Source organism: Papilio machaon, chromosome 2 (assembly GCF_912999745.1).
Source record: "Papilio machaon chromosome 2, ilPapMach1.1, whole genome shotgun sequence".
Lineage (NCBI taxonomy): Eukaryota > Metazoa > Arthropoda > Insecta > Lepidoptera > Papilionidae > Papilio > Papilio machaon.
The window spans coordinates 7,645,930-7,671,183 of record NC_059987.1 but is presented as its reverse complement, the minus strand read 5'-3'; the positions used below and the strand labels follow the sequence as shown (position 1 = coordinate 7,671,183).

The window sequence follows — 25,254 nt, the reverse complement described above, 5'->3', positions numbered from 1 at the left end:
TTGAAGCCAAAATTTGATTGTGATCGTAATAACAAAGAAATATTTAGGTACTTTATTTGTAGTGCAATTTGTTCAGATCTGTATTTTGTTATTTTATTACATATTTTAAATATAGTTTTTCATCTATAATCATTCCATTAGTGATTGTCTTATTAAAAATTGTGTCCAAAAAATAACAAAATATGTAAATATTACTGTTGTTATGCAGTAAACAAATATCTGTTGATATTTGGAATTAATAATTTGTTATAAAAAATATATTATTAATATTGTAAATACATTTAGAGATATTATTGATATTTATATTTGAGCACAGTCGTTAGAAAATATATTTTATTTTTAAGATTTGAGACACCCATGGGATCACTATAGATTTTTTGCATGTAAGATAATATTGGTATATTAAGCATCACATAATGTTTTTTTTTATAGTTATGAAGTATTAACAATGTTGTTAATACTGTTATTGTGATCGTTATAAAGTTACGGTCAAATATTGCTCACCTAAATTTAGGCACACTAATTTTAAGTAAAAGATATACTATTAATTTAGTACAAAAGTACAAAGAGTGCACTATATTTATTGTAAAGTAATGCTTATTAAATATTATATATTTATATAAATATTTAAATGTTACTATATAATGGCATTAAAATCAGGCTATTTCGTTGAAAATATTAACAATTTATTAATACTCACACATAGCTAAATATATAAACAATAAGCTATGTTATTCCATTGATCGTCTGCTGCAATTTTTCCTTTTTCGATTCGGAAATTAATGATGTTTCTAAAACTCAGTGCCTCAGATTTTGAAATATTTCACATTGTCCACTTCTATGTAATGTTTAGGAAATCACCAAAACGCTGATATAACGTCCTTAATATATATCCATAAAATGTACAGCGTTTAGTGCCTTTAAACGTAAAGTTTTGAACCATTGTTACACAAGAATATTATTGTGAAACCTGATCGGTTTTTAATTATGGACTATTTTATGCTTTTTGTAAGATAGAAGATATTTATTAAATTGTTCCTAAATGTAAAATGTCCAAAAAAGGACGTATAAAACGCTTTTGAAATGTTTACCCTTTTACTCGTACATGGTTGAAAATGTTGATATTTGTAAATAATAAAATTGTGCATAGACGTAAGCAAAAGTAATGCGTAGCGTTTTACTATTAGGTTACGCGTTTTCAAGGAGCTGTGTTGTAATTTTTTTCGTGGTATTAATTATTCATAGCTAACAAGTTTCCCCGGAGTAGTTGGCCATTGATGTGAGCACCGTGTGGCAAATCGTCTGTTCCAATTTGTACGGTTGTAGGGCGTTCATGCCACACTTAACCTGTGTTAAATCGCTACAGCCGAAACCATGTACGTGTGAAAAGGCTTTAACGGAGCGAATAGAAAAATTAGTGTCGGAAGATGCGCGTAATTTTAGCATGTATTTTATGCGTATACACCATATAAAAATTCACTATGTTTTTTGTAATACATTTTGCAATGGTCCAGAGAAATGTATTATTTCGGAAGCATTGATCTCACTTAGGCACCCCGTTTTAGCCTCCTGCGTGTTAACGCCTATACATGTTTCTATGGAATACACTATTTTTATACTGTATACAGGGTGTTGAATAAATATACCAAAAATGTGCTTTTATCTTTTAGCAAGTGTTGCCTTCGTAGATAGTTGTTAAGCATAGTTAAGTTATATGTGTATTTACTTTAAATTGTATATTCAGTACGTGTGAGTGGTTATAGGACTGTCTATTTATTAAAAATAATCTATATGTTAAGGGGATTACGTTAATTAATTAAGGATAAGTTTATTAGAAATTTTAAATGTTTAACGGTACGTTTTTAAATTGCTCATTAGTAGGAGCCAATTATTTTATTGTGTACTGTATAGTTACGTTGTATTTGTGAATTTTCAAATATTGACCACATTGGCATGTTTATAAGTTGAAGCCAAACTCTAAATAGTTCATTTACATCAAGAATCAAACCGTTGTAATTAAATGAATGAATAATTTTACATGCCATACCTGGAGGCTCAATTTTATGAGTTTTTGGTTTTCGAAATGTTGAAACATGTTAATTTCGTCATTGTGTTTTTGAATACGCTGTATGTTTGTTACGCACTGTTGACTGGATTGTTAAGTTTATTTTTTTTTGCACATCGTTGGCCATTCTTATAAGATAAATAATATTTTACTGTGGTTAAAAGCACTGTTTAGTTAATGGTAAAGGAATAATTATAGTCGTAATATTTGTTTCTTCGTTTAACGTTAATGCATATCTATATGGCAGTAACGCACGTGATAGTGTTTCGTGATAGACATTATGTGTAATAACTTCGAGCCACGCACTCGCTTCAAATATTCGAAAGCCACATCGTGTGTGTACAGTGTGCGGAGTGGCTGGATATCAAACATATTTTAAAAATGGGTATATTGTTTTTTTGAGTGGTAACTAGTTTTGAGAAATGTTCTGAAATTGACCAAATAAATGTGTTCCAAATAAAAATGCTTTGTTTATTCAATTGGTTTATTGAGTTATACAGGTATGTTTACTTTGACCGCCTCTTGTCTTATTGCACTGATCAGGTCCTGGTTGACGAGGAACACGAATCGAAGACCGGCGATCTGTTGAAAAGTATTACTTTAGCTCTAAATATAAGGTTGCCATAAAGTTATGTGGATACATTTAGGGAATGAAAAAATACAATTTACTACATCGTCAAGATCATAGATGTATCCTGATTGATTAGTTAGAAACAGAACACCGAATATTGAGCTGTTTCTGATGTTGCGATAGTCATGGCTGGTTAAACTATTTATTGTACAAACACAAATGCCCCTTTTCCAGTAAACGGGTGGCCGCGCGCGACTGCTCACAGAAATAGTAGGCTAGTCGCACAGTGGAAATTGGGTTAAAGAACTACGAACCTCTATCACGCTGTTATGATTCAATTTAACTTTGTTGCCTTGAAGTACGGGGCGGCCGTCGACAAATATCGGCCGCTTGCCTTCTGACGACATAAAGAAGTCACCACTGTTGCGGAGACGTATGGTGGCCTGTTTCCTCGACACCTTAGCTGCAGGCCCCTCCAGCGTCAGGTCGACATCGATAGTGTGATCTCTTGTGCTGCGACCGACCGCAATCTAAATAAACAAATAAGTGTACATATATTTATAATGATAGTAATTGTAAGCCGTGCTAGTAAATTAACTGTTCGAACAAAAAAAAACATTCCCTTTAGATAGTGTCAGTGTCGAATTTGTGTTTTTGAGTTGCGTTGAGATAATTTTTTATTCAACACTAAAAAACTCAAACTCGACTACTTAATAGGACAAGAATACATACACAGTGTAAAGTTATCAATAAAATTTTAATATAATTCACGGTAATAAATATTACCTCTATCAGTACATTTATGTTGTGTATACCACGACCGTTATTAAATCTATATAGTTAACAAAATTTTGTGTCTGTATGTTACAAAACAAAAAATGGTGAAAAGGTTGTACTGATTTTGACGAAACTGAAACTTAGCTTATGTATACAGGAGTAACTTAATATTTTTCAATTCCTCCTCAACAGCTAATCCTTACTAATATTATAAATATATGTCTGTCTGTGTGTCCTGCTTTCACGCCAAGGCTACTGAACCGATTTATATGAAATTTAGTACACAGATAGTCTAGCGCCTGAGGAAGGACATAGGCTACTTTTTAACTAGAAAAGGAGTTTAAAAGTGATGGTTATTATTTGGATGGAAATATCCTCATTTTTTACCGTAAAAGCTTGGAACTTGTTTTATAGGATGTTAATTTAATATAAGTAAATGAAATTTAAAGTAAGATAATTAGCCTGTCATTAAACGCTACCCGGAGACAGTATTTCACGCGGACGAATTCAGAGGCACATCTACTTAAATATAAAGTAATAATACATAACTTTTAATTAACTATAGGTATTATGAGATAAGCTATATACACTAAATTGGTGTAATTATTTCTGAATATATACTTATTTTCCTTATATATACATACGTAAACATGTTTAATTATACTAATATGTTAAAAGCCGTAAGGCCATTACACTACTTTGCGATAGTGCTTAGCAAAACTAAATAGTGATGTGTAGTGTTCGGTTTGCAAGTAGTGTAGTACCTAAATAAAATTATTAATCGTTGGTTTCTGAAGTCAAAATGCCTGTCTATATCATATTGTTATCTCTGCTTAGTCTAATATAATGAGAAGGATGACGATATGTTTCATTCAGGGATTTTGGTCTCAGAAACCAAAGTCATATCGCAACGAGACAATACAGACTAATAAAAATAACACAATTGTTCTATAAATAATTTACTCAGAATACCATTGCATGTGGAATATTTATTGAATATACGAAATAAATATAAAACAATGAATAAAATCCATTATTAATCGCACGATTGTACTTAACACTTGTGTAAGAATTTTCTCCGCGACTGTACTTAGTTGTGTCGGCTACTATTGTGTCATAACAAGATACCTAATGTTATGTAAAGATATGTATTGTTTACTTGTTAATTTCGCAGATAAGCTATCAGCGTATCTCGCAATGGACAAGCACGATTGCCTGAGCGCCGATCGACCGTCACAATATACAGTTCCAAATAGACTGCTATACAAATTTAAAGTTGTATTTGATAATTTGTTACGCATTTAAATAAACTTACTGTGTACGTTTCGAGGTTAGACAGTGCGGATAACACAATCTTAAAACAATTTTTTTTAGTAAAAACCAAACCGAAGCAGTTGGGAAAAATTTTATAGTAAGTGGTGATTGCTTATCTCATTTTTTTTCTTTTTTTTTTTTTGAGCTTTAACAATCTTAAAAGCAGATTCACAATTATACTGGTTGATTTCAAAAGAATGAATGTGAAAATACAATGGCACTAAGCTGCGAGGGACCATTTTTACGGACGGACGAATTTGAAAAAGTTTTTTTACATAGAAAAATCAAATAAAAAAGTACGTGAAAATAGAATGTAAATTTATTTAAACCTAACTTTTGCCTGCAACATTATGATTTGTATATATCGTCCGAGACTACTATGTACACAATTTCAATATGTTGAACCGTTCCAGAGTTATCGAATGTATGTTATGTAAAAAACAACAAACATATCTCGCGAGATCTGAACATATTTCCGGAATCATTAGTAACCAAGACATGTCCTCACATTCGAATCTTGACTATAAACAATGTAAGTTAGTTGACTGACCATTGAGACATTTCACTAAATCAAAGTCTATCTTAATTATAACTCTGTTAAATCCAAAAGTCTATTCTGAGACCAAAATCTCTGTATAAAATATATCCTTCACATTATCTTTGACAAAACAGACATAATAACATGCTTTAAATGAGTATTTTGGTCTCAGAAACCCACTATTAAAAAAGATATTTTTTTTATTTATAAGTTGATTCTCACCAAACGGATTGAACTGCGTACTACAATAAAATTGAGTTGCTTTTTTACATTAACGACACCACGATTACTCGTGATCCACTCTATACTTTAAATTGCCCGTAAAATAACATTGTATCACAAAAAGATAAACTTTTAATGCCTTTTTATAATATCATTTTCCATGACATTGCTTAGAAAATTATATAATAAAAACTCGAAAAGAAAGTCAGCGAATTTCATTTGTCGCGACCTCCTCCTTTTGGAAGTCTGTTAAAAATGTCAACCAAGCAAGCAGTAATTAACATTAGGTAAGTATATTTTATATAAGTATGTGATAATTAGTCGGTATCAAATAACGTGCGATAACAATGTAAAACAAAGCAATTAATATCGTACAAATGAACACAATGCACATCGAATTGTTTTGTGCGATACGTATTAGGTTGCGCGCGGCGGCGGACGACGCGACGCGGCGCAGCTGGAACCAGCGCGCTTATCTCTTGCAACAAACAGTTAGCAAAAAGGTAGTATTTTGCACATACTTTACATACCACACGTATACTACTACTTAAGTACTTCTATAACTAGAAAATTCATTTTTTGCCTAAGTAAAAAAGAAAACTGACGTGTATTCATGTAAGCGTTGCGGTATGAGTGTGGAAGAAGCAAGAGATTAATTTTAAGTACGTGTTTTCTGCGTGTAATTTGTGATGTCCTTGATATAAAAATAAACCTATAATGGAAATCAAGTACCTGTGCAATCGTGAAATTCTACTGCAGAAACACATTTTACTATCGTCTTTTGAATGCAATATGTATTACACGAGTACTTCGAGAGTGGTATATCCGGAGTAAACATCACTCCATTTCTACATTTTACTTGGCGACATGAGTTCAGTTAGTAAAGCACTTCTCGACTTATATTATCCACCAGAAAAATAGAAATTGAATGTAAAATAGTACACTATCGTATGTGTAAACCTCGCGATATACATAACCTACGTCATAATGTAACAATTCCTTTTCTAATTAACTTGCAAAAAAACTTAATTTTCATAAAACCTCGTTGTTCGTTTCCTTTTTGCATTCGACTTTTAATTCTAAGCTATTCAGTCTGTTACATTCGCTTTACGTCAATTCACAGTATATTTGTTGAATTAAAATTTCAATGTTGCTGATTGTAAAACTAGCATTCACCCGCGAATTTGCCCGCATTAAATTATAACGTAGAAACAAAATTCTGCTCTATGCGCTATTCTAGACTGTAATCGTTCTTCCAGACTATGTTCTACATCTATGCCAAATTTCAGTGATATTTGTAGCTCTTCTGGAGATACGTACAAACACCCATCCATCCATCTAAACTTCCGAATTTATAATATTAGTAAGAAGAAATATTTTTACTTACTTAGACATTAATGTGGGTTTTCACTTGTATAAAACATACAGTTATGTCTATATTTTCAATGAGGAAGACAATTGCAACATATTTTCGAATTGTTTTAACATTGGTACAGTTTACTAACGCAGTAATAAATTCAATACACCTTTTTATAGTACACTAGCTGTTGCCCGCGACTGCGTCCGCGCGCAGTTAAAAAAAAATGAAAAATAGATGTTGCCGATTCTCAGACCTACTGAATATGCTCACAAAATTTCATGAGAATCGGTCAAGCCGTTTCGGAGGAGTACGGGAACGAAAACTGTGACACGAGAATTTTATATATTAGATAAAGTGGCAGACATTTTTCTTTTCCATAGTATAAAAAAAAATTTACAAAACCGTACCAAATTACTAGCAAGACTAGTGTTAGCGTATACACTAAAGTCTTATTCCAAATAAATTGAACAGACAGGAAAAAAAATAGAATTACGAAGGAAATTAGTATATCAGTTAAGTCCTTGAAATAAGACCAAGTATAACAAACTTGTTTTATATGTAAATGTGTAATTTTTTCTATGTTTCACTCTTTCTGTCGACAGTAACAATATAGCACCAAGTTAACCGATAATAACATAAGTAAACCAACACCGATATTTGAACAAGTGATGGCAATAAACTATAAACGATCTGTTTATCTTCATAAACAATACAATATGTTTAAATAAATTGATAATTTATCTTACACTTTCAATAGATACTACGACTGGTCAATGATCCTAGACATAACTAACAACTTTAGTAGTTATCTCAAAATAACGTAGAACACTCAACTTTTTTGGACATAAAAATTATATTACTTGTCAGTCAGTGTTTGATTTAAACATTTCCAGGTGATTAAAAGACAACTGAATCTTAGTTCAAGATTTCATTTGCTCTAGGACTTTAACATATATGTATGTTACAAATTATGACTCTTATGTAAAATATATATGAACGACGAATTTAATTGATAAAACACATACGCTATTAAGTTGTTTGTTGAAACTTCTAAAAAAATTATCAGAGAAACAATTGGAAACATGAATAATGAAATAATTTTGTTGAGTCACACTCAGTATCTGGTCAAATAATATCTTCAATTGTCATAATTATAATAATCTACATTTGAATAAGGAACGAGGATGGTTAAATATAATATTTAAACGTTGAAAAAAAATCTCAAACATATAGCAACCGTCAGAAAAAACTAAATGTATGTTTTTTTTATAAGTGACAAGGAGGCAAACGTGGGAACACCGAAGTGATCATCTATGCACATGGAAGTCCGCAACACCAGTTTCTTTAATAAAATAAAAAAGATTATGAAAAGATAACACAAGAAGGAAAAAAGAAAAAAAAGATACTAAAATACCACATAATTTGTTTAAAATAATTACAAAAGCAAGTCAATATAATAAATATCATTAAGTTCTTCGTATACTAAAAGATGCTTTCGGATTTTTTTGAGTACGTGCGTATTTTTCAAATGCTGTTCAAATTAGAGACGGAAGACATTACATTATACATATTGCTGAGATTTGTCATAACTGTACAATTTCCGTAACAGAACCACATCTACAAATTAGCTGCGACATCATAACAAACTGAACCGTTACTTGGTGACGTTGGATCGTTAGACGCAGAGACCGGCAAATCACGGAGGTAAACAGCCGCCATTTGTGCCCGTTGATAGAGATTTTGCGGGTATGTTTTTGTATATGTATATAACGAAACCCGTTTCTTTGTGATCACCGAACAAAACGATTTCTCAGATTTTGAAATAAGAGGAGTTAATGGATTTATTCTTTTTCGGTATCGGCATATCTTGATCGTCAATTGACGTGGAGGGGGATAGTGATTTCAAAACGGTCATCATAAACAAATTTGTTGAAAATAAATTTAACTTTAGGACTACATTCAGACTGTGTTTTTTGGTAATTGGATAATATCAAGGAAGGGGAGAGCTTCAAAGTAATTTCAAACAATTTATAGAAAGTTATAATTTTTCTATACCTATGAGGGTTATGGTCGTATGCTCTTTTAATATGTATAAAATCATCAGCGCGTTAAATTTGTCCAAAACACAGTCGCATAAATGAAATACAATGAACTCGATGCTATCATTGCTTCGAATTTTATCTTAATTTAACATCGTAACTATGACTGAACTTTGAAACTGCTTTTTAGTATTAACATCAAATTCAACAAAATATTATACACTTTGTAGTCATCTACTATAGCATTTTTTTAATACAGCATTTTTTCGAGATTATCCAGATTTTTTTTTTCATTTTAAAACATTATAGAAAGTATATTCTGCGGACCAACAATACAATATCGTATGATAACAGTGACCATAATAACAGTAACTGTACAAACGCTTGTCCATTCAGGTCTGGTATCCGATAACAATTTATCAGGACCAGCCATTCCTTCATTACAGTGAACGTTTGTCAACTATACATTTCTGGCTACAGTTGATGTATTATGTAAAAAAAAACTATAACACATTATACCTGTTGCGGACCTTTTTGCTATTTTGATAGCTTATGTAGTTTTCTATTATTGACAATCACATTTACATAATACATTTTTTTTTTTCTTGACGTTTGGCTGTCGAATACCCTTTTTCTTTCTGTTTGTTAATTATTTGTTATTTATTTAAATATAGTCATTTGCAGAGAAATTGGTTTGTTCATTTCATTTTGTTCGTTTCATTTTGGTCCTTCACCCGTAAGTTTCCAGCGTACCTATTTTTCATTACGTAACTTTAGTTATTCATTCATTTCGTAGTATTTGCTTTCATTTTCACTACTGTATTTATTTATTTTTTTCACCTAATGATCACCCGCAGTAAAAGTAAAATCATGCCGACAAGCCCTGCGACTAGTTCCCAACATGTAGACACCGTTGCCCCAAGTGAGACGTCTAAATCAAAGTCATCACGCTCGTCGTCCACAATTAAGGCTCAAAGGGCAGCCGTAGAGGCCCTCGCTCTGCGCCGACGTCTTGAGCACGAGCAGGAGCTCGCTGAAAATGAGAGGCAGCGTGAGCTACAGCTGGCCGAACGCGAGAGGCAGCGTGAGCTACAGCTCGCTGAACACGAGAGGCAACGTGAAAGTCGACTGGCAGCACTCCGTCGGCAGGTGGAGGAGGGCGAACTGCAGGCCGAACTTGCCGCTCTCGACGCGGAAGCCGCTTCAAGTCGCAGCAGTCGCAGTGGTTCTGCGAGAGTCAGCGGAGAAAGAACAGAAAGATGGGTACAAAGTTTACGACAGCCAGTTTGTGTTGGAGAAAATACAGGTAATAGAGGCATTCTCGCAGTAGGGCGCGAGCCAATAGTGGTTCCGCCTCCCGGCCACCAGGCATCTCTGCCGGCCACTGGGTCAACTGCATCCCCTATTAACCGTTTTGTTCCTCAGAAGCAACTTTCAAACGTCACTAAAGCATCCGAGGCGGCCGTGTTAACGCGACCGCTCATATCCACGGAGCTTGATCAGAGTAGCCTGCTTCAAGCTGTTGCTGACACTGCAGCTGCGGCCAAGGCACTTGCTACTTCGCACCGTCGTAAACATAAGATGGAATTGTTTCCTTTCGACGGAGATGCCTTAACATGGCTACATTTTAAACGTATTTTTGATTTAACCAAAAGCAATTTTTCAGATATTGAAAATATTAGTAGGTTACAAAATGCACATCGCGGCGCGGCCCGAGATGCAGTCGCGTCACTGTTGCTGGCTACAGACGACCCGACCGATATAATTAGAGCTCTGGAGGAGAACTTCGCTCGCCCTGAAATTATAGTATTTAAGGAAGTCTCCGCTCTAAAAAATTTACCACGTTTGGGAAATTACTTAAAAGAATTAATTACGATAACGAATAAGGTACGTAATTCTATATCTTCTTTTAGGAGGCTCTATTTATCCCATTTTGGAGTGTACCACCCTTGGAAACGTAAGCTTCGTGTAGTTCACGACGCCGTAACCACGAATGAGGGCGTCAGCTTAAACTCTTTGTTGATACCTGGTCCAGACCTGCTTCAGCCATTGTTAGGTATTTTACTTAGGTTCCGCGAGGGCCGTATTGCTCTCACTGCTGATATCTGGTAAATGTTCCCTCAAGTAAGGATCAGGGAGCAAGACAAGGACGCTCCAATAGTTGTAAAGGGTCGAATTTTATTTCAACAAACGTGGAGGTCTAATGTCGACTGGGACACCGAGTTCCAACCCACGGAAGCATTAAGGTGGTCTGATTGGTTTCAAGAGTTGTCAAAAGTAACTTCTTTGGAAATTCCGCATTGGTATTCTAACTCTAAAAACTCTGAACCAACTCAGAGGCAGTTACAAGTTTTTGCTGAAGCGAGCTCGCGAACGCGTGTGTCGCTCATTGGCGTCTTTTGTACTCAGACGGCAGCATCGAGCCTTCTCTCATCTCTAGTAAGGCAAGAGTTACACATTTGAAACCTACCTCTATCCCACGTTTAGAGCTTCAGGCCGCTTTAATAGCTTCTCATCTCGCGGTCACCTTTAAGGACAGTCATAGAAAACAACCGGCACATACTTTCTTTTGGACTGATTCTATGACAGTCCTTCAATGGTTACGTAGTGGCGCGGGTTCTTTTAAGCCTTTTGTTGCCCATCGTTTAGGCGAAATTATTGAAAACTCTTGCGCCAGAGACTGGCGATGGGTACCAACAGACTTGAATGTGGTGATGGCGCTACCAGAACGCAATCAATTAACCGCGACGCGTAACAGATGGTTTCGTGGACCATCTTTTCGTTTTAAATCCGTTGAGGACTGGCCTACAGAGCCGAGGTATCACCAAATACCGATGAACTCAAAACCAATCGTTTTGAGTTGGTCGGACTAACTTCCTTTGTCGAAGAGCTACCGACACCCTGTCACAGCCATTTTTGCCAATTTTAGTAATTGGCAGCGCTTATTACGTGCCACAGCCCGGGTACTTCAAGCTGCGGCAAAGTTTGGTGTTATTTTGGCTTCCTTTAGAAATTCTAAATTAAAAGGCGATGTTGTTTGTGCCCGCCATCCTTCAGCGTCCACTACCCTACCGCCTCTTAGTGCAGATTTAATAAAGGCCACTGAAAGGCAAATTCTGCAACGAACACAGCTCGAGAGCTTTTCCATAGAATTTCTTCATGTCCTGACTTCGAAGCCTACTCCTCCGAACAGTCGTCTCAAAAAACTGTCACCCGCTTTGGGAGAGGCCAAATTACTGCGGTTAGCCGGAAGAATTAAAGCCGCAGAAGGCATTGATCCTGACACACGCTTCCCCATCCTTCTTGACGGTCGTCACCCAATTGTACGTTTATTGGTACAATTTTATCATCGAAAAGCGGGTCACACAAATTATGAACTAGTCGTGAACGAGTTAAGACTGAGAAACACAATGAGAACAGTAGCTAAAAGATGTCTACTCTACAAAATTAGGAAGTCCTTGCCGATGAACCCGAAAACAGGAGATCTGCCACCTGAAAGATTAGATGAACCCGAAAACAGGCGATCCGCCACCTGAAAGATTAGCTCACCATCGACAGCCTTTTATTTTAACGGTCCTGGGCTACTTCGGCCCCATAAGCGTCACTATCGGGCGCAGGCATGAAAAACGTTATATGGCCCTTTTCACCTGTTTAACTGTCAGAGCTCTTCACCTAGAGATGGTACATAGTCAATCTACTGACACCGCTATCCTGGCTATTAGAAGGTTCATTGCAAGACGGGGCTCTCCAAATACTGTTTTCTCGGACAACGGAACCTGCTTTGTTGGTGCCAATCGCATTCTCAGAGAGTTCTACGGAGAAAATGTCGAAGATTTCACAAGCACTCAAGGTATACTCGCGAAGTTCACCCCACCTGCGACACCTAATTTTGGAGGATGTTGGGAGCGCTTGGTGCGATCAGTAAAGGTGGCTCTGAACGCAACATTAACCGAACGAGCTCCGAAAGAAGAAACCCTAAGCAGTTTACTAGCCGAGGCAGAAGCCATTGTCAATTCAATGGCGCGATTAGGGTAGTGGACGTTGCAACAGCAGGGGGAACGCTACACTGACCCGTACGAAAGCTGGTTAGGCTCTCCACCTAAGGCCTTGACTGACCTTGGTTTGAATAACCAGTTTGTGCTTAGCTGCACGAGGGGGAGGATGTTGCGGACCTTTTTGCTATTTTGATAGCTTATGTAGTTTTCTATTATTGACAATCACATTTACATAATACATTTTTTTTTTCTTGACGTTTGGCTGTCGAATACCCTTTTTCTTTCTGTTTGTTAATTATTTGTTATTTATTTAAATATAGTCATTTGCAGAGAAATTGGTTTGTTCATTTCATTTTGTTCGTTTCAATACCGTTATACCTATTCAATCTAGACTTAATAATGCGTCATAATTAGATGGAATAACTGACGCTAGCAACTTGTTCCAATCCTCAATAATCGAGGGTTAAAGACACTTTCTTCAAACATGTCAGAAAACAACTGCTGTATTTTCAAATTTTCGATTAGCCATTATAACTCAAAAAAAAAAGAATAATATAAAGTTGTATTATTCAACCTAATACCCTTGATATGACATCAGGAATATTTAAAATTGTACCTTACAATCTCACTATCTGTCCTCGTGAGGTATTTGGCGTTACGTAGAGGCTTAAGATTGCCTTATCAAATGTAACAATTATCAGCAGCATTTGAGATACATTAAGTAGTTAAATACTGTAAAATTGATAACAAGTTCTTTACTTTTAAATATTGTGTAAGATTATTTCACCATATTCCTACATACACAAAAGAGTTCATTAAAAATATAACATAAAACAGATCATTGACAAAGTAACCGACCGAGTGGTCAATCTAGTTGGCTGGTGAACCGTATCTTCTAGTAGCCTGATACAATGTTGTTGTCAAGTTTAAATGTATAATTATCTAGAAATATATAATTTTACTGATATTTACATAATGTATTAAGCCGGCTTTATAATTGTTTAGACCTTTACGCGTGCTGATAAAAGTAACCGACCCTGCGTTTTAGCGTACCAAGTAGTCGTTATAACATCCTGCGAAGGAAACATTGAATAACGGAGTAAGAGGAAAAATTACCGTTTTTGTAATAAACAATACAAATTGTAGAACCTAACTATAATTTGACCCTTTATTTAATTAAAGTGGTGTCTGATTTTCCTCCAAACAATTTTAAAATAGAGGATTTTTAAATTGTTTGGAGTAAAATTAGACACCGTACTCAGTGGATCTTATCGGGAACACGAATGAGACGAGTTGCAAAAAAGTAGCGTAAAATAATTTTAACGAAATGGAGGAAGGTGCTGCAGGTAATTACGAAAATACATCGATAGTATCTCAAAAAAGATTATAATGATATTTTTTTTCTGGTTTTAACCGGTAACAAAATGATCAAACATAAAAGTTTATCTAGCATTTGTCTTATTGCAAAATAACCAAAAGCAACACAAATAATCTACCGTATAATACCGAACTCCGTTATCGAAACAATAAAATCGTATTTTATAACTACGCATGTGCGGAATACGAGATTTCGATTAAAAGAAATTTGCAGACGCAGTAAATTGAACATGGCGAGTTTAATGTCAATGTTGAACGAAACTTAACATCGTGAAAACACGTGGGTATCTTGAAAAAACACATAACTGATCGCAACTACAGTTATATTCTTCACTTCTGTTTAGGTACCGATCAGTGATATTATGTTAAAAGACGTCAACAGCTGTCATGACTTTAGAGAGAAGGTAGAGTCAGTTCTGGTGAAATCCGGTATAGAAAAATGATACGAATTGGTAGAAAACACAGTATATGTGGAAAACAAACAGTTGCTCAGCGCTGTAGCCTCTGATTATTAATAATTCATCATCACCATCTCCCTAACCTTGTCCCACTTACGTTAGGTCGGCGTACCAGGTTTCCGTCCACCAAATCAATCTATCTGACGTCATCTCTAGCGTCTCTCCCTTCTTAATCATGTTAACCTTCACGCAAACCATCCATCACTTCCTAGGCCTACCTCTACCAGTGTACCCCTGCACATTAAAACTTAAGGTTATTATATAATATCATAAGAAATTGTCATGAATGGTTTGGGGTGAATCACTTACCTTCAGGCGACTGTTTGGTTGTTAAGTTATATGAAAGCAATATTCAACATTAATATTTCTCTGACACGTAATTGAGATTTCGAACATTTTAACATTAAACATTTGTTTGTACGAGTATATGTACTAAATATATGTCTGTAGAAAGTTCGCGTAATCATGATATAAGAAGCCTTAAACAAACAGGTCAGCCTGAAAATCGTGGTTCACATTTAAGGCTTGTTGCTAGGTAACAAAAGACTTAGATATGATTAAAAAGAAAAATTTATCCAAGATCCTGATAAGATCTCTAGTTTACATTTTAAAATTTAAATAATGCTCACTTAGTCCGCCTAAAGTTAACCCGCCACGAACACAGTAAACCCTTAAGAGTAAGTGCAACGAATCGAATGACGTCATTAAAATGAAAATAAAAGAACCAATCCATCTAATATCGAACATCAAACTATTACAGCGTAAACACAACGAGAGGCGAACACAAAAACAGCTGTTACCGAATAACACAAAGCTATAAAAGTCATAAAATAAAAAGAGTAAAAAGTAAAAATAAAGGACAAACGTTGAATACTGTCGTACGTAAAGCACTTGACGGATTCACCGGACATGAGCCGAGTTCCATTGAAGTTTACAATACCATCGTCTATTTGATACGCGATGTTTTCAATAAAGCAGAGCGAGTGGCGACAAAACAATGGCGATGTTGTGGCCGTTGTTGTGTAAACATGAACGCCACACCGCGTGTTCACAAAACATCGGTGGGTTTTACATCGCCATTCAGCTACTGAATACGTACCAATAATGCACAAAGCGTAATATACGTGCCGATGTACATAGAATAAATGGCTCGCGCTACTTAGTTAGCAAATTATATCAATTATCACGTCTATCTAAAGTGCTTATTAGCTTATCATAATAAAAAATATCGATTAAAAAATTACACTGAAATTAATTTTTCTAAATATGTGAATAAAAGAAGATAGAAAAAAAAGAAAGATACTCGAATATCGAGGCAAATGGAATTCTGTGCTTGGGTTACGGGCGAGAACTCATATTTATATATTTAAATCTTACTAATATTATTAATGCGAATGTTTGGATGGATGGATGTTAATCCTAACAAACATCTACCTTCTAAAATATCTCCAGAACGGCTGCATGGATCTCGCTGAAATTTGGCATGGATGTAGAACATAGTTGAAGAACACATAGACTACAAATTAAGTTTTTTTTTTAATTCCGCACGGACGAAGTTGCGGGCGATAGCTAGTAAATAATATTAAAATAAAAAGTGTGTAAGGTCTGAAGCAAACTGCAGACTTAGACTTACAAATACAGCTATTAGTTCGGTCAAGTACACGTTTGGACGCAAACCCTTTAATTTGGAAGTCAACCACGTATTGAGATCACGATTTATGTACCTAAAACAAGTTCGCAGAACTTTGACTTAAAAGAATGGTATCATTACGTTCTTATTTGTGACTTATCTTCTCTTTTGCTCAGTTTTTCCATTTCGCAGCGTATCTGTCTTTCATCAGATTATTACAAATGTTGGTAACAAACCACTTATTTGCAAAGACTTATAGAACAAATTTAAACAGAATAACACAAAAAATCTTACCTAATACATGAGCAAATAAAATTTTGCACTGAAAGTCATACAAAAGATAATTTGATAAGATAAATTCGACATTTTTACCCTCAGCCCGGTAGAGACCTTCAATTTACAACTGCATTTGGAATACTGGACGTTATAATTATTGAGGTTAATCGATAACAAAATATGAATAACGCAATGTTGGACGTCGCTTCGATCATGACATGGCTGACCGTGTCATTAGGGCCTGCCCTTGAGGACTGTCAGCCCGTGACATACATTCATACATCAATTATACATCGATAAAAATTTTATAACGATCGAGTTATTTAAAAACGTCCCGGTTTCCTTTATTTATTATTTTCACTTTAATTTTTTACCATCGATATGATGTATCTATAAATCGGTAAAGAAATCTAGTCAATATACAGTTCAAATATTAAGTATTTTTGTATTTAATACTTAAAAGAAAATTACGAATTGTCCTTAAATCTGTTTCTTTCTAAATATGAAAAACAAAAAATTACACTAAGAAAATCAGATGATTACGCTTCAAATTTCAAACCTTAATAATTCTGAATTCGAAACGTATACGTACAGACAGAAATGAAGTTCTATTTTATTTTTAAAAGCATACTTATACCACATGTCAGGTTTCACCGTCACCATGGTGAGGACGATCACAACAGATACGACAATGAAGGTCTAATATCAATTCTATCAATCATAACTTGTCGAATAAACCACAAGTCAAATAAACAGTTTTATTATTCCAACAATATTTAAATGTGTTTTTATACTTCCATATTTTATGTAGACAAACATTATATAAACGTTTTAAATAAAAATACAAATTCAATCCTACTAATATTATAAATGAGAGTGTTTGGATGTATCGAAGGATGGATGTTTGTTATAAGGTATGCATCTCGCTGAAATTTAGCATAGATATATAACATAGTGTGGAAGAACACAAAAGCTAGTTCCGCACGGACGGAATCGCGGGCGACAACTAGTATTTCCATAAAAATAATCTGTTCCAGATATTTGCCTACACTACCTTCTTATCGCGTAAGAAATCAAAGTTGGTGTTCAAAGTGATTTTTTGTATTTTTCAACGAGAGCTTTAGATCTGTGTTAAAACCCGCGTATGATTTCTTTCATGTACATAGAATGTACTGAATAACATGTACCAGAATCTCATACATTCCAGGACAAGAAACGAATTCATTAATGAGTGTTACAAAGTAATAACCAGGTAACATAGAACGTTATATCTAGTTATCATTAACACGTTTTCCATTGTTATTTTAACTTATAGCACATATTAACTGATGACTATATCTTATATATAAAATTCTCGTGTCACAATGTTTGTTACCATACTCCTCCGAAACTGCTAGATCGAATTTTATGAAATTTCATGCATTCAGTTTTCATACCCTTATAAAGTATATACTAATTCCGCGAGGACGGAGTCGCGGGCGACAGCTAGTACCTATTTTACGAAATAACTAATTTTGATGTAGGTGACGGTAAAATAGCTAGAGTAAAAAAGTAATAAATTAACTAATACAAAAAAAAGCTATATACAGAGCTGGGCATTAACTCGTTAATCCGTTAATCGTTAATTAACGAAGTTAACATTTTGCTTAACGGATTAACTTTTAAGTTAACTTCAAAAAGTGTTAACGCTTTTGTTAACTTCCGTTAAACTCAACTTCCGTTAATAAAAGTCCGTTAATCGTTAAACTAGAAACTTGGAGACGTGCTGTCATTTTCTTTAAATTACGCATCACGCCACACTCGTAAGTTCAACTATGTTGGGCGACTGTCGGCGACTCGAATGATGAACGAACGAGTTCATAATTGATATAATATGTGAAGTACGCGTGCAAGTGTGATGCATCAGAGCGTCCGGAAAAGACGTGACCAACAGGACAAAATTAAAATAAGGTTCGAAAAAGTATATTTCATTACGAGTATATAAAAGCAAGAGTATGTAATAGCCCACATTCCGAACGCTCTTCGTCCCTGCAAAACGCCACTCTTTGAGCAACTGTATTAAAACACTTTTTTACTCGTGCTTTTTCTTTAGCTTTTCCAAACTCGTCCGTTCTCTTTTCCAACTGTCAAAATAAAGTCTATTATAAAGATAAAGTAACCACGAAGTTTGTACAACAAAAAAAAAATCATTGAAGTTTTTATGATTCATGCAAATATTTCTAAAAAGAAGCTCCTAATTTGTTTCAATATCAAATTTAATGATTTGATTCAATGAATTAGGTTAGGTTTCATATTATTTCATCTCATTAAATTTCATTTTCATTTCATATCAATAAAAATAATCTACTGAAGACTTGGCCGTTTAGGCATAGTTTAGGGTTAGGCCCTTTGCCTACCCAGAATGAGTGAAGAAAACAAAAAAAAATCTCTGTTTGTATTCTTTTACGGTTGGCGCCATTTTTCAAACATTTTAAATAGTTGAGTTTATTGTGTTTTTATTTTTCTATTAAATTGCTTCATTTTTTCGCAACTGTATTAAAATAGTTGTTTAGTACACGTGCGGAATCGTCATTACAACTTGTTGCAACTGTCAACTCTCCTACCTTCGGCTGCGCCTCGGCTCGGGTAGACTTTTGTCGGAACTCTTTGCAATGACAGGCTTTCCGCACTTGTAATGAAATATACTATAATGCATTCATACTTGTCTCTAATACTAATGTGTTATAGAATGTACTGTCAAATTACTATTTTAAACAAGTGTCGCCACAGTAAGTGTGAAATTAGTATGTATAATTTGGTATGGTTAACTGTTAACGATTAACTTTAACTTGCGTTAAATATTCGAGAATTTAACGCTTTAACGATTAACGAAGTTAATATTTTAATTAACGAATTAACGATTAACGAAGTTAACTTTTCGATTAACTGTGCCCACCTGTGGCTATATATATCGCATAATTTTAAGTTATCATTGTTTCTCTAAAAACAATGTAAGTGATGAAAATGTTTTAATATAAGTGTTGAAGAATAATTTGCAAGCACAGGTGGGCACAGTTAATCGAAAAGTTAACTTCGTTAATCGTTAATTCGTTAATTAAAAAATTAACTTCGTTAATCGTTAAAGCGTTAAATTCTCGAATATTTAACGCAAGTTAAAGTTAATCGTTAACAGTTAACCATACTAAATTATACATACTAATTTCACACTTGTGGCGTAAAATAGTAATTTGACTATACATTCTAAAACACATTAGTATTAGAGACAAGTATGAATGCATTATACTCGTAGTATATTTCATTACGAGTGCGGAAAGCCTGTCATTGCAAAGAGTTCCGACAAAGGTTGACAGTTGGAACAAGTTGTAATGACAGTTCCGCACGTGTACTAAACAACTATTTTTAATACAGTTGCGAAAAAATGAAGCAATTTAATAGAATAATAAAAACACAATAAACTCAACTAACTAAAATGTTTGAAAAATGGCGCCAATCGTAAAAGAATACAAACAGAGATTTTTTTTTGTTTTCTTCACCCATTCTGGGTAGGCAAAGGGAACTATGCCTAAACGGCCAAGTCTTCAGTAGATTATTTTTTATTGATATGAAATGAAAATGAAATTTAATGAGATAAAATAAAATGAAAACTAACCTAATTCATTGAATCAAATCATTAAATCTGATATTGCAACAAATTAGGAGCTTCTTTTTAGAAATATTTGCATGAATCATAGAAACTTCAATGTTTTTTTTTTGTAAAACCTTCGTGGTTAGTTTTTCTTTTTAATAGACATTATTTTGACAGTTGCGAAAGAGAACGGACGAGTTTGGAAAAGCTAAAGAAAAAGCACGAGTAAAAAAGTGTTTTAATACAGTTGCTCAAAGAGTGGCGTATTGCAGGGACGAAGAGCGTTCGGAATGTGGGCTATTACATACTCTTGCTTTAATATACTCTTAATGAAATATACTATTTCAAACCTTCTTTTGATTTTGTCCTGTTGGTCACGCCTTTCCCGGACGCTCTGATGCATCACACTTGCACGCGAACTTCACATATATCAATTATCAACTCGTTCGTTCACCATTCGAGTCGCCGACAGTCGCCCAACATAGCTGAACTTACGAGCGTGGCGTGGCGCGTAATTTAAACAAAATGACAGCACGTCTCCAAGTTTCTAATTTAACGATTAACGGACTTTTATTAACGGAAGTTGAGTTTAACGGAAGTTAACAAAAGCGTTAACACTTTTTGAAGTTAACTTAAAAGTTAATCCGTTAAGCAAAATGTTAACTTCGTTAATTAACGATTAACGGATTAACGAGTTAATGCCCAGCTCTGTTTGCAAGCTATAAAGTATGTACGGGAAAAGTAATGACAGCAATAAGTTGAGCCAGGCTAAACGAGATACCTCTATAAGCGAGAGTCATTAAGTCCCGACTGACGAACTCCATAAGCGAGAAACTTCCCTTGAACTCTCGCTTATTAAGGTTTGAATGTAATTAAATTTTCATACATAAAGTATGCTAAGGTACGTTTCAATTTATATAAACCAAGTACATTCGCATCGCAGAAGCGGTACAAAATTAGATACTTGTTACTAATTTGTTTGACACGTAACGTTCGGTTATTTCCCGATCCCTTTGATAAATAATAATGTAAACAACTTTTATAATTATAGTTTTCAACCCAAGCAATTTCAAATATATAGTGACGTGTTTTATTTATACAATTAATTAAATTGAAGTGTTTGTATGTAATATCGGAAAAAAATTATATTTCCTCCAAACGATATTATTTGTGTGATTTTGTTAATTTTTTTTGTAATGATAATATTTTTATAACTATCGATTTTATTTTTTCATATAATTTGTTAATTTTCGAAACGCCTGGACAGATTTTTACGGGACTTTCACCTTTTTTTCCGCGTTGACGAAGTCACAGTACAAGCGAAAGATTATTTAAGCTATATAATGTTATTAGATTAGATAGAACTTCATTAAGTATGCAATATCTCAAAAAAAATTGCCAAACGATTGTGAATTTTGAATTGTTAATAAAGATAGATAGACAGAGCAATACTTAATTAGCACAATGTTCATTAAAACTATTCCTATTTTCTAGTAGTAATATAATTTGATATGAGAATTCGCAATAGCTCAGTGTATTGTAGTAATAAGATTGTGTTACTGACTTCTCTGGAGCGCATGAGGTATCGCACGAGGCGGCCGCGGAGCACCGCCAGCGTGTTCTTGTCCAGCTCAACATTGCCACCGGCCACCGACTGCACCAGCACTTGCCAGCGGGACAGTGAGTTTTCCAGTAACCTTATATCTTTCTTCTCTATTCTGTCAGTAACAATGTTTTTTATATGAAAAGATTGCAAACGAGCAAACGGCCACCTAAATTCGCAGATGTGATCCCAATCGACGGAGAGGATGCATAAAAAGAAGATATTTGGACTTCCTATGCGTCCCCCCTCCGTCAAATCCACTTTACATTCTTATTCAACTTCTAGAGAAACGGAACAATTAAAATTAGTTGATACGATGTTCATGGACATCCGTAACACTAAAGGAACCGAAGTTACGTTGACCATTAGTTACTTATAGAATAATTTTATTTTGTAATGTTGTTTAGGTAGACTTTCAAAAAATGCTATGGAAAATTGCTTGGTTTACGAAAATTTAGACTTCTGGCAATATGAAAAACACTAATTTTCGTGGTCATCATCATCGTCAGTAGAATTCACATTCCTTAACCTTTTGAATTACCGACCTGAATTCTGCCCCTAATGAGTCCAAAACCAGTTAATTTTTAACTTCCATTGTCTTTATACATTATATTTACCTGTCTGCTAATTGCATTTCAACATCGATGCCATCTTCCTTAAAATCTTGCAATTCTGAATCATTGATAGTTTCTTCTGCATCAGAAAATGTTACCACATTGTCGTTTTGATCTGCAATAAATAGATAATTTACATAAACTCATATTATTAAAGTTATAAGATTCATATTGAAAACTAAAGGAGAAATAAACTTAAGGCTGTAAAAAATGTGGCTCTTTCTAAATCCTGACTATAGATTTATTACAAATAAGTTAACCTAAAAGGTTAATATTTAGTCATTTTTTTTTATTTTGAAAGTGTCTTTAATTGTCATTCTAATAAAGAATAATAAAAAACAGTTAAACATGTATAAGCGAGTCCCAGGGACCATGTTTTTTTTCTCACTTATAGAGGTTTGTCACTAACCCGAGTTTCTCGCTTATGGAGGATTTCAGTCGGGACTGGACAATGACTCGCTAATAAAGGTTTCTCGCTTATCCAAGTTCAATTTATAACATAATTCAAGTATAATAAAAGTTTACTTTTAGGCAACGGCTGCACAGTTTGGTCAGGCAGCAGCTGGTATTGCTTGAGAAGTTGCCAGTGAGCCATTAAAGACTTTGCAGTGCGAGACGGATAGAACACATGTGGATTTTGTTCTAATAGTTCTTGGAACTTCTCAGATGTAGGGTGCGAGTTCTGGAACAAAGGTAAAAATTCAAGAGAAATTTGAAGTATATTGTGTTGTTACAAGATGTATTGTTAATTTTTTTTACAACTAGATATAAACTCTAGCTTTAAAAATATCTCTCACAATCCAAAAAGTATCCGACCTTCTTTTTGTCATTAAAACATCAATAGACAATCAATAATTATGGTATCTCCATGATTTCTATCTAATAATTCATTTTTGAGTAATAAGTGGCAAACTTACTTATTAAATTAATGTTTTAAATAAGTAACATTTTAAATAATATTTACACTAGCTATTGTCCCAAGTAAATCTTCCTCTGCTGTGGAATACAAGGCTTGCTGCTGCACAGAGGCAACAAGATCCGGATGCAAGTTACGCATTGCAGCTATAGCAACTCTTGATATCTCTGCATTATACAACAGTGCGTACCACCGTGATTGCAGCTCTCCCACAGTGAAACGACATGAAAACTTCACACCGCGGTGAACAATGCGCAAGTCATTTGTCTGAAATGGATAGAAAATAAATATAATGATGCAAATTAAGGAACAACAATGTTAATGTACCAATGCTAGTTCAGTGAAATTAAATAAATATGTGTTTTTCCATTCTAAGTTTTACATCTGTGCCAAATTTCATCAAGATCCGCTAAGCCACTTAGGAGATACCTTTCATCAAACATCCATCTATCTGTCCATCCTTTCATTCAAACTTTTGCATTTATAATATTATATATATTACCCCCCTAAGTAGGGTTGGCGAGAGGCCGGCTATAAAAACTTAAGACACAAATTCAACCTTGTGTGTTGACCCCACATGAGTGGGAAAAGGTCAGGGAGATGATGAATATTAAATATATATTTGTAAAATAATAAGTACCTGTTGAACTCCTAATATAAGTGCCAAGTCATCTGTTGGTTTCCATCGTCCTAAATCTTTAGTAGACAACTGACTCAATTGCCCTTTACGACGAGATTTACGACCAATAAGGCCACCACCACCTCCTGTAACTTTACTTGACGCCCTTCTGCGATCCTGAGCTGGTTGCACAGGAGTTACGGCTGTATTTGACACACCAGGAACTTCCGCTAATTGACTTGTGTTTGATTGTGTACGTATTCTTTTGTCACCTTTGCCTAAAGAAGCGCCTGGAAGTCCCAAACTATATTCTACTAGTTCATCATCAAAACGCCTACGTTTAATTGATCTTGAAGAGCTGAAATGACACAACAAACAAAATATTATAATAGTTTAGCAAGTATATACACATGAATTAAAAAAACCGTATTATTTACAAACCTCCGTCTTTTGTTACTATCTTGAGCCATATCAAAAGCAGGAGTGGCACCGGGGTATTCATTACTATCGGATGCATTGGAAATTGCAGCTGGTAAATCCATTTTTCCTCCTAAAATTCTTGAAATAAAGATTGTTTGTTTTTTTTTACATTTGGGTGGCGTAAAATGTCAAATTCAAAGTGTCATTTTGACCTCTAATCAGAGATTATAAAAAGGGACACTGATTGAAATAAAAATTAGACGCGATGGAAATATCCTCAAATCTTAAATTAAGTGGTACCTTTTTCCTTACAGCAAAGTGATATGACTTGTAATATTATAACTTAATACAATCATACTTGTAACAAGCTTCGGTGTATAAATTTATTTAAAATCAACATTTTTATTAGTCTAAATACTTACATAGACAAAGTAGAAGTAAATGTCAAACTGTCAATTGTCAATTTGCTCAACCTTTCTGCTAAAAACAAACCCGATTTAATTAACCTTACCATACTGGTTTTTTTTACTTTAATATTTTATTACTTGATTTAAAGGCAGGGGGTAAAATGACTTACTTTTTAAGATCACTTAGTTTACGTCCGAAAAATATAATCGTTAGGTTATATAATAAGATCGTAATAACCGATGATGGTTCAACGATTGTAGCTTTACATCAAGATAGAGATTTTCCTTACGAATATTCTAAGCCGCTACCAGAAGAAAATAAACAAGATGACGGCATTCTAAGGATGACTGATTACAGTGAGGTCAGAAGAGTATTCAAAGAGATGAAACCTGAAATGGCAAGAAAACAATTGTCTTCACTCACATTA

At 34.4% G+C, this 25,254-nt stretch overlaps 1 protein-coding gene across 2 annotated transcripts; it reads right to left on the bottom strand.

Annotated features, from left to right (window-relative positions):
* Positions 1-2,535: 2,535 nt before the first annotated feature.
* On the bottom strand, positions 2,536-24,859 carry LOC106716844 (microspherule protein 1). 2 transcript variants are annotated; one of them, XM_045680431.1, is made up of 9 exons: positions 24,842-24,859; positions 24,441-24,557; positions 24,021-24,357; positions 23,429-23,647; positions 22,990-23,146; positions 22,468-22,579; positions 21,812-21,965; positions 2,951-3,166; positions 2,536-2,647 (listed from the first exon to the last, which is right to left on the bottom strand). In XM_045680431.1, exons 2-9 carry the CDS (start codon positions 24,539-24,541, stop codon positions 2,558-2,560), a joined length of 1,386 nt encoding a protein of 461 aa, XP_045536387.1. In that variant the 5' UTR covers positions 24,542-24,557; positions 24,842-24,859; the 3' UTR covers positions 2,536-2,557. The 2 variants fall into 2 exon arrangements, with proteins under 2 accessions (XP_045536387.1, XP_045536391.1); XM_045680435.1 differs by lacking the exon at positions 24,842-24,859 and having other exon boundaries at positions 24,441-24,602.
* Positions 24,860-25,254: the final 395 nt, after the last annotated feature.

What these genes read in the sequence shown, in the direction of transcription:
- LOC106716844 (XM_045680431.1), bottom strand. Translation starts at nt 24,541, where the DNA reads ATGGATTTACCAGCTGCAATTTCCAATGCATCCGATAGTAATGAATAC. An exon ending in TGTGCAGCCGTTGCCTAAAA is followed by an intron (nt 22,580 to 22,989) that starts GTAAACTTTTAT and finishes TATTTATTGCAG; the next exon opens with ATCAAAACGACAATGTGGTA. An exon ending in ATCATAACAGCGTGATAGAG is followed by an intron (nt 2,648 to 2,950) that starts GTTCGTAGTTCT and finishes ACTTTTCAACAG; the next exon opens with ATCGCCGGTCTTCGATTCGT.